The sequence below is a fragment of the Myotis yumanensis genome, unplaced genomic scaffold (genome assembly GCF_028538775.1).
Source record: "Myotis yumanensis isolate MYYU_CA2020_CCGP unplaced genomic scaffold, mMyoYum1.0.hap1 SCAF_8, whole genome shotgun sequence".
NCBI classification, from domain to species: domain Eukaryota; kingdom Metazoa; phylum Chordata; class Mammalia; order Chiroptera; family Vespertilionidae; genus Myotis; species Myotis yumanensis.
Genome location: NW_027223759.1, coordinates 80,819,006 through 80,833,822, shown reverse-complemented (window position 1 = coordinate 80,833,822; position 14,817 = coordinate 80,819,006). Strand labels below are relative to the sequence as shown.

At 39.8% G+C, this 14,817-nt stretch overlaps 1 protein-coding gene across 5 annotated transcripts in view; it reads right to left on the bottom strand.

Moving 5' to 3' along the window:
* The window catches only part of DPP10 (dipeptidyl peptidase like 10), a 1,368,028-nt gene that overhangs the window by 626,681 nt on the left and 726,530 nt on the right, over positions 1-14,817 (bottom strand). For 2 of the 5 annotated variants that reach the window (XM_070423110.1, XM_070423113.1), the window contains exon 1: positions 10,923-11,227. The exons of 1 other annotated variant lie outside the window; for it this stretch is intronic. In XM_070423110.1, the coding sequence (XP_070279211.1) occupies positions 10,923-10,994 (72 nt within the window). In that variant the 5' untranslated portion in view covers positions 10,995-11,227. Of the gene's footprint in view, positions 1-10,687; positions 10,751-10,922; positions 11,228-14,817 lie in introns of those variants that run through there. 2 more of the 5 variants (XM_070423108.1, XM_070423112.1) reach the window with 2 other exon arrangements.

The window sequence follows — 14,817 nt, the reverse complement described above, 5'->3', positions numbered from 1 at the left end:
CCTGGTCAGGGCACATGCCTGGGTTGCTGGCTCGATCCCCAGTAAGGAGCATATAAGAGGCAGATGATTGATGTTTCTCTCACACCAACATTTCTCTCTCTCCTCTCTCTCTCTCTCTCTCTCTCTCTCTCTCTCTCTCTCTCATCAATAAAAACATTTTTAAAACTTTTAAAATATTAAAAGTCAATGTGAAAACAGGAAATTCTGAACAACTTTTGACTTTGAGGGTTTTACAAAAATATACTGTGAATTCCTAATAAAGATTTTGAAATAAACTATAGAAAATGACAATGTTTATACATAGACAATATAAATAGTGTATGGCATTTAAACCTTATGCAAAGTTTTCTTACAATATTTTTAAGCATCATATGAGAGCATATCTGCCAAAATGAGCATTGTGGTATCATAATGCTGTTCAATTGAATTATTTAGAAGAATATTCTACCAAATATCAGAGTAAACAAGATTCAGAATTGATACTTTTGTAAGAACTATCTCATGGAAAAAATCAGATGACATTATTGCTAGCCTCAAAAATTGGTCCTTAGTATGTACTTTTTGATAAATTATCTCAAGTAAATGACCCATAAAACAAAAGCCCCCTTGTTTAATGTTTGGTTGCTTTATAAAGCAAAAAGGTTATTTTTTAACAATAATGTTTAACAAGTATGTAGCAGTTTTTAAAAGTATTTTTATATACATAATCACATTTTAAGCTTTTTTCTTTTATAAAATATACATACAGAAAACTACATAATATATATATATATACACATACAGTTTAAGAAATAATTATAAAGAAAACTCCTATATCTATCACCCATATAATGAAACTACTCCTAAAAATATAAATCAGCTTTATCTGATTTTTGAACTTTTCTTTCTCTTTTTATTTTGAAATATCTCAAACTTAAAGAGAAGTAGCAAAATAGGAAGCTGATCAATGATTCTCTCCCATCATTGATGTTTTTATTTCTCTTTCCCTCTTCTTTCCTCTCTTTTGAATGTTTTTGAGTTTCATTTGCTTTTTAAAAAATATTTTTGTTGATTTCAAACACATGGAGGCTAAATAACATATTATAAAACAGTGAAAGGGTAACCAATGCAATGAAGGAAGAAATAAAACATTACCTGGAAATAAAGGAAAATGAAAACACAACAACCTGAAATGTATGGGACATAGCAAAAGCAATCCTGAGAGGGAAGTTCATAGCATTTCAGGCCTAACTCAAGAAGCAAGACAAATCTCAAATAAACAATCTAACCCTATATTTAAAAGAACTAGGACAGAACAACAAACAAAGCCCAGAGTAAGAACAAAGAAGGAAATAATAAAAATGAGAGTGAAAATAAAGGACATAGAGACTAAAATAAATTAATTAATAAAAAGATCAATGAAACCAATAGCAAGTTCTTTGAAAAGATAAAAAAGATCCATGTACTGTTAATCAGACACACCAAGAAAATAGAGGACCCAAATAAGTAAAATCAGAAATGAAAGAAGAGAAGTAACAACTGATATCACAGAAATACAAAGGATTGTAATAAAATACTATGAACAACTATATGCCAACAAATTGGACAACCTGGGCAAAATGGACAAGTTACTAGAAACATAGAATCACCCAAAATTCAATCGGGAAGAATTAGAAAAACTGAATAGACTGATTACAACTAATGGAACTGAAGCAGAAAGAAAAAAAAACAAAAAACCTCCCAGCAAACAAAAGTCCTAGAGCAGATGGCTTCACAGGCAAATTGTACCAAACAGTCAAAAAAGAACTCACACCTATCCTCCTGAAAGTATTTCAAGAAACTCAAGAAGAGAGAATGCTTCCAAGATGTTTTTACAAGGCCAGCATTATCCTAATTTCAAAAACAATTAAAGACATTACAAAGAAAGAAAAATATAGGCCAATATCCCTGGTGAACATATATGGTAAAATCCTCAAAAAAATTTAGCAAATGGAATCAAGCAATACATTAAAAAAATCACACACCATAATCAAATGGGATTTAATCTGGGAATGCAAGGTCTGTACAATATTTACATATCAATAAATGTGATACATCACATAATAAAATGAAAGATAAAAATCACATGATCATATCACTAGATGCAGAAAAAACATTTGGCAAAATCCAACATCCATTTTTGATAAAAACTCTTAGCGAAGTGGGAATAGAGGTATCATACCTCAGCATATATGACAAACTTGTATTCAACGAGTAAAAACATCATGCTCAATGAGCAAAAAGTAAAAGCATTTCCCTTAAGATCATGAACAAGATAGGGATGTCTGCTTTCACCACTCTTATTCAGCATAGTACTGGAAATCCTAGCCACAGTGATCAGAGAAGAAGAAATAAGAGGCATCCAAATTGGAAAAAAAAAAAAGAAGTAAAATTGTCATTAATCACAGATGACATGATATTATTGTACATAGAAAACCCTAAAGAATCCACCAAAAAATAATAGGTCTAATTAATGAATCTGGCAAAGTAGCAGAATATAAAATTAATATTCAGAAATTGGTGGCATGTTTATACACTAATAATGACCTATCAGAATGAGAAACTAAGAAAACTATCCCACTTATCATTGAAAATTTTATATAGATATATGGTACATAGTTAAAAAAAAAAATTAACCAAGGAGGTAAAAGGCCTGTCTTCAGAAAGTTATGATACTGAAGAAAGAAACTGAGAAGATACAAATAAGTGAAAGTATATAACATGATCTTGGAGAGAAAAAATTAACATCATTAAAATGTTCATAAAACCCAAAGCAATCTACAGATTCAACGTAATTCCTATTAAAATATCTATTGAGCCTTGGCCAGGTGGCTCAGTTGGTTGGAGCATCTTCCATACACCGAAAGGTTGTGAGTTTGATTCTCAGTCAAGGCACTTACCTCAGCTAAGGGTTTGGTCCTCTGTGAGGAAGCTTATGGGAGGCAACCGATTGATAATGTTCTCTCTCTCTCTCTAAAATCAATAAAAGATATCCTCAGGTGATGAATAGAAATAAAAATAAAATAGTTTGACATTGGCACAAAAAACAAGTATACAATGGAACAGAATAGAGAGCCCAGAAATAAACCCACCCCAAAATATATAATGGGGTAAAGACAGTATCTTCAATAAATGGTGTTGGGAAAATTGGACAGATACATGCAAACAAATGAAACTAGATTATCAACTAACATCATATACAAGAAACTCAGAATGCATAAGAGACAAATGTAATTCTTTTTTAAATATTTTTATTGATTTCAGAGAGGAAAGGAGAGAGAGAGATAGAAACATCAATGATGAAAGAGAATCATTGACTGGCTGCACGCCCCCTATTGGGGGTTCGGCCCACAACCCAGGCATGTGCCCTTGACCAGAATGGAACCTGGGACCCTTCAGTCCCCAGGCTGATGCTCCATCCACCTAGCCAAACTGGCCAGGGCCAAATGTAATTCTTGAAACCATGAAAATCCTAGAAGAAAACATAGGCAGCAAAATCTCAGACATCTCTTAGAGCACTATTTTCACCTATATATCTCGTAGGGCAAGGGAAACGAAAGAAAAATTAACAAAGGGGACTACATCAAACTAAAAAGCATCTGCAAGCAAGAGAAGCAATCAACAAAACTTAGGGTATCCACTGTATGAGAGAACATATTTGCCTATGACAGATCTGATGAGAGGTTAATTTCCAAAATATAGACAACTCAATACTAGGAAGATAAAAATCCAATTAAAAATGGGCAAAGGGGCTGAATAGATACTTCTCCAAAGAGGACATATGGATGGCCAATAGACATCTGAAAAAAATGTTAAATGTCACTAATCATCAGAGAGAGGCAAATTAAAGCAAAAATAAGATATGACCTCACACGTGTTAGAATGGCTACCAATAAACCAACAAACAACAAGTACTGGTGAGGATGTGGAGAAAAGGGAACCTTAGTGCACTGTTGATGGGAATGCAGATTGGTGCAGCCACTGTGGAAAACAGTATGGAGTTTTGCCGGGGTTCTTGTTCCAGCATCTAGAAGGGTTCAGGAATCTGGAGAAGGCTGTGCGCAGATTAAATAGGAGTCCAGAGACGAAGCATAATTTAAAAAGGCATTTGGGGGTCAGAGGATCCTAGTTTAAAGGAAACTAAGATCTAAAATTCTAAGTTCTAAGGTCTAGGTCTTCTCGTTTCAGGACCCCATGCTTTTTATTAACACAACTTGTCCTGAGGCGAGGCGAGGCAGAGATATACACTTCAAAGGGTATACACAGCATTGTCAGAATGGGGGAATTAGCCTATGGCTGTTCAGGTGTTTGGCCAGTAGGAGGCAATAAGATGTAGATTAAGATGCCCTGAGCTGTCTGGCAGCCAACAATCATCCCTCTTCAGGTTTGGGGAAATGCCCTCAGCCATTCCCAACAGGTGACAACAAATGTGACTCAACCCTGTTGAGTCCCCAAATTCCATCAACCTTTTGATGAAACTCTTGAAATTATGACATGCTAGAATTGGCTTCCGGCATAGTTTCCTCAGAAAATGGAACTGCCTTTTGACTAAGCAATCTCACTTCTTGAAATATATTCTAAGAATCCTGAAACACCAACCAGAAAAAAATATATGCACCCCTATGTTCTTAGCAGTGCTATTTACAATAGCCTACATCTGGAAATGGCCCAAGTGCTTAACAATAAATGAGTGGATAAAAAACTGTGATACATTTGCACAATGGAATATTATGTGGCAGGAAATCTTACCTTTCTTGACAGTACAGTTGGACCTGAAAAATATTATGCTAAGTGAAATAAGCCAGTCAGAGAAAAAAAAAAACACCATGTAATCGTATATGTGGAATCTAATGAACAAATTAAGTGATGAACAAAATAGAACTGGAGACGACATGGATACATGGAACAGACCAACAGCTGTCAGAGAGGAGGGATTTGGAGGGAACTGAATGACAGAAGGTGAAGAGATTAGCCATGAACATATATGCATAACCCATAGGCACAGACAACAGTGTGGAGATGGCCAGAGGGAAGGGTGGGTGAGGGCTGGGTGGAAGTGGGCAAAGGGGTGGGAGACATCTGTAATAGTGTCAACAATAACATTAAATTTTAAAAATTAAAAAAAATGATGTGTGTATCTAAATATTGACTAGGAGTAGCTGTAGACAAAGGGAATGGTTATGTGAAAATAACCTCTTGAATTATGCTGAGCCCAACACTAGATAACTCATTTCCACCTCCAATGAGAGTAGGCACAGCCACCCTGGGGTCCTGAGGGCTCCTTTGCTCTGTATATTCTCTGCCACACTGAGATAATTCTATAAATTCCACTCTGACCTCCTGAGATAATTCTATAAATTCCACTCTGACCTCCTGAGATAATTCTATAAATTACACCTCTCGTGTGCAAACATCATCTTTCTCCAAGCTAATTATCTTATGAAATGCATTACACTGAAAACAATATGCAACATGTGCAGCAACTAATTCACCTGCTAGTGTGAATTAGCCAATGTTTATTCTCAGCCTAGTGCCTTATAGCACAGGGCAGTAAAGAAGTGAGTTTCCATTGAATTTGGAGGTAGGGCTGTAACAGACTACTCTAAAGCCTGCATATCTGCCAAATCATGTCTGATGTCCAAACCAAAAGATATATATTATTAGTATAATATTTATATACATACAAACATGTATATTGAACAATGCAATGCTTCTATAAAATGTTAAAATAATACACCATCTGTAGGTGGCTCAGTGATCCTCTAAGCTTTCTCTCTCTCTATTCCTAGACTACACATGTAATGAGAGCACTTGGTATGACAAAGGCATTATTCAAAAGCTTTTCCACAATATTTTTTTTTCATCCTTGCAAGCATGTAAAGGATCTACAGTCACCTCCATTCACATATGAAGTATAGAAAATGAGGTATCCTGCCCAAGAAAACACAATGCTGACTGGTGGATCTGAGGTATAAGCTTGAATCTGTGGTTCCAGTACAGAACCCATAGACAGTAGTGAACAATAATTTCTGGTTGATGGCACGAAAGTTCAGAGTCCTAGTTACAACATTCTAGTGCTGTGTATGCTACACGGTACACTGTAAGTAATTAACAATTTGCCTGTAAGTACTAAGGCTTAAAACATTATGTAACTATAAATGATTCAAGGAACCAAATTTTTGAAATTGGTTTATTTTTTCTCAGACTGGGAGAAATTTGGTTTCAGTGTTCTGTTTCCAATGTAATGCACTTCATAAGATAATTCAGCATTAATATTTAATGATACAATTTTCTTTAACTTGTCTTTATATAATTTAGTCTTTCTTAAGCGTGTAATTTGCTAGCTGAAATTAACAGATAGAGATTAGAAACGTATCAACTAGGGATGTTATGTGGTATGTTCTAAAAGTAGTGGATTAAATGTCATATATATGAATGTATATGTCACATATATGTACACACACATACATAATAATTAGATTAAGGGATTTTAGAGAATGCATATCTCTTAATTCATAAAGACTTCTACATATCACCTACATACAATCTATATTATCTTTTATAACCTATTCAGATAGAACTCTCCCAAAGTTAGATTATATATATATATATATATATATATATATATATATTATGTTGAATGCTTAGAAGTAATAAATCTTCTGTTAAATAAAGCTTTTCAGCATGATCTCTAAAAGCTATCTTTGAGGTTCTGTGTGTTGAAAACAACAGTTTTTAATATAGACTAAACTATACCATATTTATATATTAATCAAGGAAACATGGAAGAATATATTTTTTGGAAGTTTGCATTCAGTATACATTTGAAATGTTAGTCAGATTTGCTAGACCAAAATTAAAGTACAAATACTTAATCCTAATTTCTATATGGAAACATTTTAGGTTAATATTACCTAAAGGTCAAAAGTACAATACATAGTTTACAAAAGCATTTTATACATTATATATTTAGTTACAATTTTATCTATGAATTACAACATCAAGAGCTGCTATATGTTCAATAGTAAGAGACTGGTTTTCTATCAGAACTAGTTATTTAAAGAAAAATGCATAATTAACACTGTTTTTGCAGCATAAATAGTTGCTTATAAAAATACACTTTTTTAGTCATATTGCCAAAGTGGGGTTGTGGTTTTTCTTTATTTGTCTATTAATTTATTTTTGTTTTATGTCTGGTTTTGTTTTGGTTTGGTTTGGCTTGGCTTTTTGGAGACGAAAGGACGAACATTTTAGGAAATATTTTTACCCACTGGATTCAGCAGAAGGGTGCCACCTGCTGGAAACATGGGCAAATTCTAAAATAGATCTGAGTACAAATTTTACTCATTCAACAAACCTAAAAGTCTGAGTTACCGAGAGCAAATGATGCAAAGAAATTTACAAAAAAAAAGTTTCTATGCACTTACCAAGACCTGCCTTGTTCTTTTTATATCATTGCTATAAAAAGAGAAATGTTAACTTTAAAAACTTGAGAGCTATTTTTATTTGTTGAAGATTTAAAACAAATTATTTAACCATTTTACATTCAAGACAAAGCTGTACACACAAATGCTACTAGTATTTGCAATTATTTTACATTCTTAAAGGTGTTAAACTGTGGTTGTATGAAACTTAGATTGTATGGCATCAGGCTTAAATAAATTTATTTTCTAACTTATTTTATCTTCAATGTCATAGACGAGGACTAAGTCTCATGTCCACCACTTATGAAGACAAGCTTGATCAAGATGCGTAGTCTCTTTAGTCCTCGATTCTTATTCCTCACGTGGGATTAACAATAGGAGCTACTTCAAAAAGTTGCTTTTTAGGATCAAGTTGGAAACTGCATTCAGTGAATGTTACCTCGCCAGCCTGCAGGACAGTACTCTGCTCACGGCAAGCATTTTAAAAGTGATTTTAAAAATAAGAAGTTACAACTATCAACTCAAGATTTTGAACTCCTCAATGGATATTGATCAAGTTAAGTGGAAATTAGTGTATCTAAACACTTCAAAGCATTGATTTTTAGACATTTTATAAATGTGGAGTGTTATGAAAACAACAAAAGTAATTGTAAACATTTCTTTAATCAATGCAACTTGAAAGGAAATACCACTAAGAGGACACAAAAGATTTCCAGTGATTCCGAATAGGAACAGAAGTAGAGAGCCCTGCTTTTCTTGTTGCTGCTGCTCCCCAGGGAAGAAGTGCCTGTGCCCAGGGCACCCCGTGCCAGAGAACAGTAACAGGATGAAACAGGGAGGCAGGGCTCTAAAGGACCATAACAACAACCAAATTATATGGTCATAACCATTTCGTGCAGAGGAAAGAGAATGGTCTTCTATTGCACTGTAAGTGGAAAGAGGTGTCTAATGGCTTCAGGACAAGGTTTTCATAAAATGAAAACCTTCCTGGCAGCATTCAAAAGCTTGAATCACTCACAATCAATACACAGCCTGCGATTAGCTGGAACACGCCCCCTATTTAACCATCAAGTAGGAATTCATAAAGCTACAGTTCTTTAAATTTTATGAATAATTTTTTTCCAGAAATATCAGAGAAGCCTGCATAATCAGTCATGTCTATATGGAGGTATTATATCAAGTCCCACATGGGAGTTGTGTGACAATTGCAAAATTAGACCACAATGACTAATGCTGTTAATAAAAACGTAGTAATCTTACAGCAAGTAGTTTAAGCATTCACAGCCATTGTTCATATTATCTGGCCATCACTCTATATGTCAAGCATTAGACAAAGAATATACTAGATATAGGTATTTTCTGGGAGTCCTTGAAAACACCCAATATTGCCAGGTATATTTTAATCAGACTTTACTTCCCCTTGCAAAATTAATCTCTCTCATTTTAACTGAACCATAATATGCCTACCACTGACATTTTAAAATCAGGTAAATACTCAGAAAGGCAATTTAAAAACTCAATTAAAACAGGAGTTCTGCAAGTGGCCACTCCCTGAATATTTGGGAAGGCCATGGACAAAAATGCATGCTAACAAGAAAAATGGATTCAAGCTTGAATGTATCTCTTCATATGAATTTGAAGGAGCAGATTAGCCCTGACCGAAAGCTCTGCTCGGAACAGACAGCCCGTCCACTATGTACACATTCCCTGTGCACTGCTCAGCTTCTGCCTCCCCACCTCCACCGCCACGGAACCCTGTGCAGCACCTCGAGTAACCAGCTGGTGTCACAGGTTAGTGAGCAAAGATTTCACGTGGGGACTCTCCCCTGACTAACCGTTCTTATTGGTAGCATCATTCCAAAAGCAATAGAGAGGCTCCGTGGCGTGTTAATGAAATTTAGGGGCTGTCAGCCTGAAAGAGGATGTTAAATCCTCGCTCTTCTCCTGAAATATTTTTTATAATCTGTTAACCAGTTGCTACCTCCTAGTGTGTGCTGGAGGGAGCTGGGAAATGTGATATAAGGGGAAAAGACATAAAGTGTTTTAATACTTTCATACTTATCTCAGAAAAGGGAGCACAGAGGATGGTTTAAGAAAACAACTGCTTTGTAAAGACTGCAACATTCACTCCAGGAAACTGGCGGGGGGGGGGGGGGGGGGGGGGGTGGTGGGGGCGGGGGTAGGGGGTTAAGGCACTGAGTAAAACTCATCCCCTGTGTGGAGAGAGGGAAATGAGTGGGGGAGGGAGGGAAGGGGAGAAGAGAGAGACCACAAGCCTGACCTAATGGTCTCATCTGCCTCCAGGCCACTCCTGGCCATTTAAACAGCTCCCCTCAGTGTTTAGAATATGCCAAGAGCAGAGCCTCCACTGGCACCCAGCTGCTTGCACCCTCTTCACCCCACTTCTAGCAGTTAGCTGGGAATGTCTCTGCCAGAAACGCATCCGGTAGCCTTCCACAGTGCACTGGGGACCAAGGGCCCTTCTCTGGTACCCCAGCGTCTCTGCGCTCCAGCCTCCTGGCTACCCCCGAAGTAACTCAGGGTAGCCTCTCCGCTCCCAGTCTCTAACTGATGTAAACGCGACAGCACCTGGAGCCAAGGCATCGCAGCCTCCCTCCTCCTGACCAGGGCACCTCAGCGCTCCAGACCCTACAACTTTGGGGAAAGCGACAACAACTCCCCAGTCACCCCAACCCAAGGCCAGAGACGCAATGGAGATCCACATTAGGGTGACGCTACAGCTTCCTAAAGACAGAAACAACACAAGGGGTGGTCAGTGTGGAAAGATGTTGAGGGGACAGAATTAAGCCTCAGCCAGCACTGGGCACCACCTCTCTGTAAACACAACATATCTGGACCCAACACATCACGAAAGCCAATAGCTTCCCAGCTCCCCACAATATTTGTCGATTTGCTCCCAAGCTCGCTCCTCTCCACAGCCACACACACACCTGGTCTCCCCTCTTCCCCCACTGCGCCCCCGTCCCGGTCTCCTCAAAAGAAAGAAAGAGACTAAAGGAAAAACTCTGCCTGCCTAAAGGTCATTGGCCTCCTCCCGTAGCTCTGGCCAGCGCTCCCTTCGGCTCCGCGGGCGCGAACCCTGCAAGAGGGCACCCTCAGGAGCGCACCGATCGCTCCCGCGTGCATTACCAGGAGCCAAGAGGCCCCCATTCTTTAGCCCCGGCCTCCTCTCCCGCCCTCGGTGGCCGGCCCCCTGGAGCCCCCGGGCCATCCCCAGCCTTTACCTCTCTGGCCCCTTCCCCGCGGCTCTCCACCGTGCGCATCCTCTCGCCCGGCCCGAGCGCACTCAGAGGCTCTAACTTCCTGCGGAGTCCATGGAGGAGCAAAGGGAGCCAGGCACCGGGGCGGGGGGAGCGTGGGGAGAGGGAGGCGTGGGAGCCGAGCGGCGGAGGAGGGGCTGGAGGCGCGCGGGCTGGAGCCTCCCTGCACAGGAGGGCCTGCCCGCAGCTGCCCACTCACCTGGTCCGCCGGCGGCGCCTGGCTCGCCCTGGCCCCCGGGGTGGGCTGCTGCTCTTTCTTCATGGCTGTCATCGCCCGCGGCCGCGTTGGCGCTCACTTCCTCGCAGGCACTTCAGACTCCGGGATCATCACTTGGCAGCGATCGCAAGTCCCAGGCGCCCAACGCTCTCCGAATGGGCGGAAGGGAAAGAGGCAGAGACGCGGTGGGGGGAGGGGAGCGCAGGGAGGAGAAGGGGAGCGGCACCAGGGAGGCTCCCCCTAGCCGGATCCCTCCTTCGGCTACCGCAGACCCTCCAACTCCCCACTCCCCCCGCCCCCACACTCCAGACCGTCCAGAGCCTAGGCGGCCAGACCGACCACACCAAGTAGCAAGTTAGTGGCGCGGCGAGCGGCAGCTCCCGCAGCGCCGAAGGCACCCGGCGGGCATGCTACTGCCTCCTGCGCCCCTCGCGACCCCGGGGCTCCGCGCGGCTCGGGGCGCCAGGTGGAGCAGCCGGGCGCCGCGCTCCAGCATCCGCCGAGCCACAGCCGGGCGGGACCGAGCCCGGAGCAGCGCGCGAGCTCCCCACCGGCGCGCGCGGCCAAGGCTGCGGGGATCCGCTGGCCCCCTCACCACCCGCCCCCCCAAGGCTCCAGCTAAAACCCGGAGAAGCGGCGTGCGCCCGGGCAAAGCCCTCGATGGCTCCAGCGCGGCCACTGGGCATGCTCCATCGCTCCAAGAGGACAGGGGCTGTGGGGAGTCGGGGGCGCAGAGCCCCACGGAAGCCACCAGCACCCAGAGGTTGTTCCTAATTATGACCAGGGGCCCTGCACCTCCTGATTTGGGGCAGTGGACAGCCTCCAGCCTGCGTTCCCTGCTGCCTGCCTGGCTGATGCCAGTGGAGATCGGAAGAGGTTTTGATTTAAAACATTAATTAGTAAGGATGCTATTCAAGAACTCAGTTTTTTTGTGTGTGTTTTTTTTCCTGGACACGTAGGAAAACCTTCAAATTTTAAGTCTTCTTTCCAGTCTTCTCTTCACTCAATACAACTCTGTCTCCTTCAAAGTTTGCTTATTGAGCACTTACCATGTGCCAAGCACACTGTAAGGCTTGGAGGGATTGCAAGGAAGAGAGACTAAAACCTGGCCAAATTTACCAAATTCCCTGCCTGCACGGAGTCTATTATAATGCAGGTCCTGGGAACCTGGAGCAGGGATGTTAATCAATGAGTCCATGTAACTCTTTGGAACTTGAATTCGTGTGGGTATCACAGATATAATTCACCACTTTCATCCAAATGAGCTAGCAATTCCTTTCCCTGGCTTTTCCTGGGAAGGACCTGCCCAAAGTAGATGGGCAAGGAAGAAGTCCCCGTGCCTTAGGTACAGGTTGTTGGCGACTGCACAGGAGAGAAATTGCAGGAGAGAGTTCAATATCCAGACCCTACTGGAGTCAGCACATGAGCTTGCACAGGTTGCAGCAGAAGGGACAGAGAATATGGATGGGCAAGGGGAGGGGAGTAGCCTTGAGATGTTTTATTGGCCAAGGACTAGCTCCCTCCTTGTCTGAATAACGACTTCCCCACCCAGGGGCTGTTATGCTCCTGACTCATTAATTTCTCAAACTTGCATTGCCATACTTGTCCTAAATATTAACCATAACAATAGTTGCTTTAAAATATATATTTTTAAAGAAATCGATCTCTTCATCAGATTGAATTAAATTAGAAAATAAAAATATAATGAGTATCTTTTATTTTTTTAAATCCTCACCAGAGGATATTTTTCCCATTGATTTTTAGAGAGTGGAAGGGAGGATCAGAGACAGAGAGAAAAACATAGGATATGTTTGACCAGAATCGAACCTGAGACCATTTCCATCTGAGGAGCCAAACCCAGCAGTGGTTCTCAACCTTCTGGCCCTTTAAATACAGTTCCTCATGTTGTGACCCAACCATAAAATTATTTTCGTTGCTACTTCATAACTGTAATGTTGCTACTGTTATGAATCCTAATGTAAATATCTGATATGCAGGATGTATTTAGGCGGCCCCTGTGAAAGGGTCCTTCGACCAACAAAGGGGTCGCGACCCACAGGTTGAGAATTGCTGCACTAGGGCATGAGTTTCATTTTAGAAAAATGGGATTTGGGTAAAGAGAGAGCTTGCTTTTCAAAATTAGGTAATCAAATGAGGCAGTCAAGTGGATATTAGAAGTGACTTCTAATAGTGTGTTGGTCTATTTCAACAGATGTAACTTTGTGATAAAAGTAACTTTGCTTATTGAAAAAGTACAAGACAAAGTTTTAAAATGAAACACTGGTAAAACAGCTATTGGACAGTTGATCCAACAAATCTGACAATTCAGGTTTTCCCTCACGTGTAACTTTTCTGTCCTTATATTTCACTCTTCTGTTCATTATTTGAGTTTATTCATCCCTTGAATGTGTTTCCATTTTGGACAATTGACTTGGCTTGAAGGAATCCACTGTATGTTCAAAGATTTCTGTTGACACAGGACAAGTTATAGACAAGAGGGAATTACCCTCATCCTGTTTAGATTACTTATTTGAATGAATTCAGCTGTACAACTTGCATCCATTTTCAGTATTCAGTAAAAAAGCCACTTTATTTACAAATTGATGTAAGTCGTTATATGTTTCTTATATAAAGGGACTTGTGTGTGTGTCATATTTTTAAAGGGAGACTTTTTTATTTGAGTCTTTTCTTTCTGTTGGGTATTATTTTTGTCTAAACCAAGAACAATATTTTATAGCTGTTAGGATCCAAGTCAAGGTCTGTAATTAAAACTTAATCACATGTAAACTGATATTTTCTAAGTTAAATGTTTTTTTTTAAATATAATTCAATTATAATGTAGGATTTTCTAATTCATTTCTTATTGAAGAAAGAGTTCTAATGTTTAAGAAAAAAATAAAGGAATACCATAAATTTTGAGAGAATGTTTGCAGCTAGGTTTTGTACGGTTTCTGATTATAGGTTATCATTTAAAACTCTAAAACATCAATTTAAAATGAAACATCTACAAAGATTTAAAACTACTCAAGTGTATATAAGCCTACTGCAGTGTAGCTCAGAGGACCTGACTATAAGTTAGTAGCTTGCCCTCGCTCCATCAGGGCATGAGGTATGGACCAGAGTGAAGTCACTTATATTCCACCTCTGCTTCCTTACCTCATAAAATGTAAGAGTTTAGACGAGGTGACTAGTAAGAACCCTTCTTTCTCTAAATATCTATGATTATATATTGATTTTAGGAAGCAAAACCTATCATCTGAGTGTTAAATTATTTATATATGTTTAACATTTAGTGGGAAGAGAGTCAATTAACTGCTTAGAAAAATACAAAATAAAATCATCAGATAAGTTAATTACTTCACAAAGGATCCTTGATATCCATCAAATTTCTCATGCTCTCTAGTGACACATAAGTGTATAGTCACAATTCTTGTCTTGATAATTTTTTTTTTAATTCAGAAAATGAAAAATTTATTTGCAGAGTATCATTTCTGAAATTTAAAGACCTACTAAAGGAGAATGTTGTAGAGATTTACAGAATATTTTGAGTACTTTTCTTATATATTGTCTTTAATGAGCTAACTCATGGACAACCATACAATTTGTAACACTTATATAATGACTAGAGGCCCAATGCATGAAATTCATGCAAAAGTAGGCCTTCCTTCCCCCGGCTGCCAGCACCAGCTTCCCTCTGGCACCCAGGACCCAGGTTTCCCTCACAGCCCCAGCTTCATCTGGAAGGTCACCCTGAAGGTTGTCCGGTCTAATTAGCATATTATGCTTTTATTATTATAGATAAAGGAGTTTTTCCTAAATTTTTTGGAATGGAATCAGACTCTTATAATTGCAGAAGACCCAGAGAGATTGTCTATTT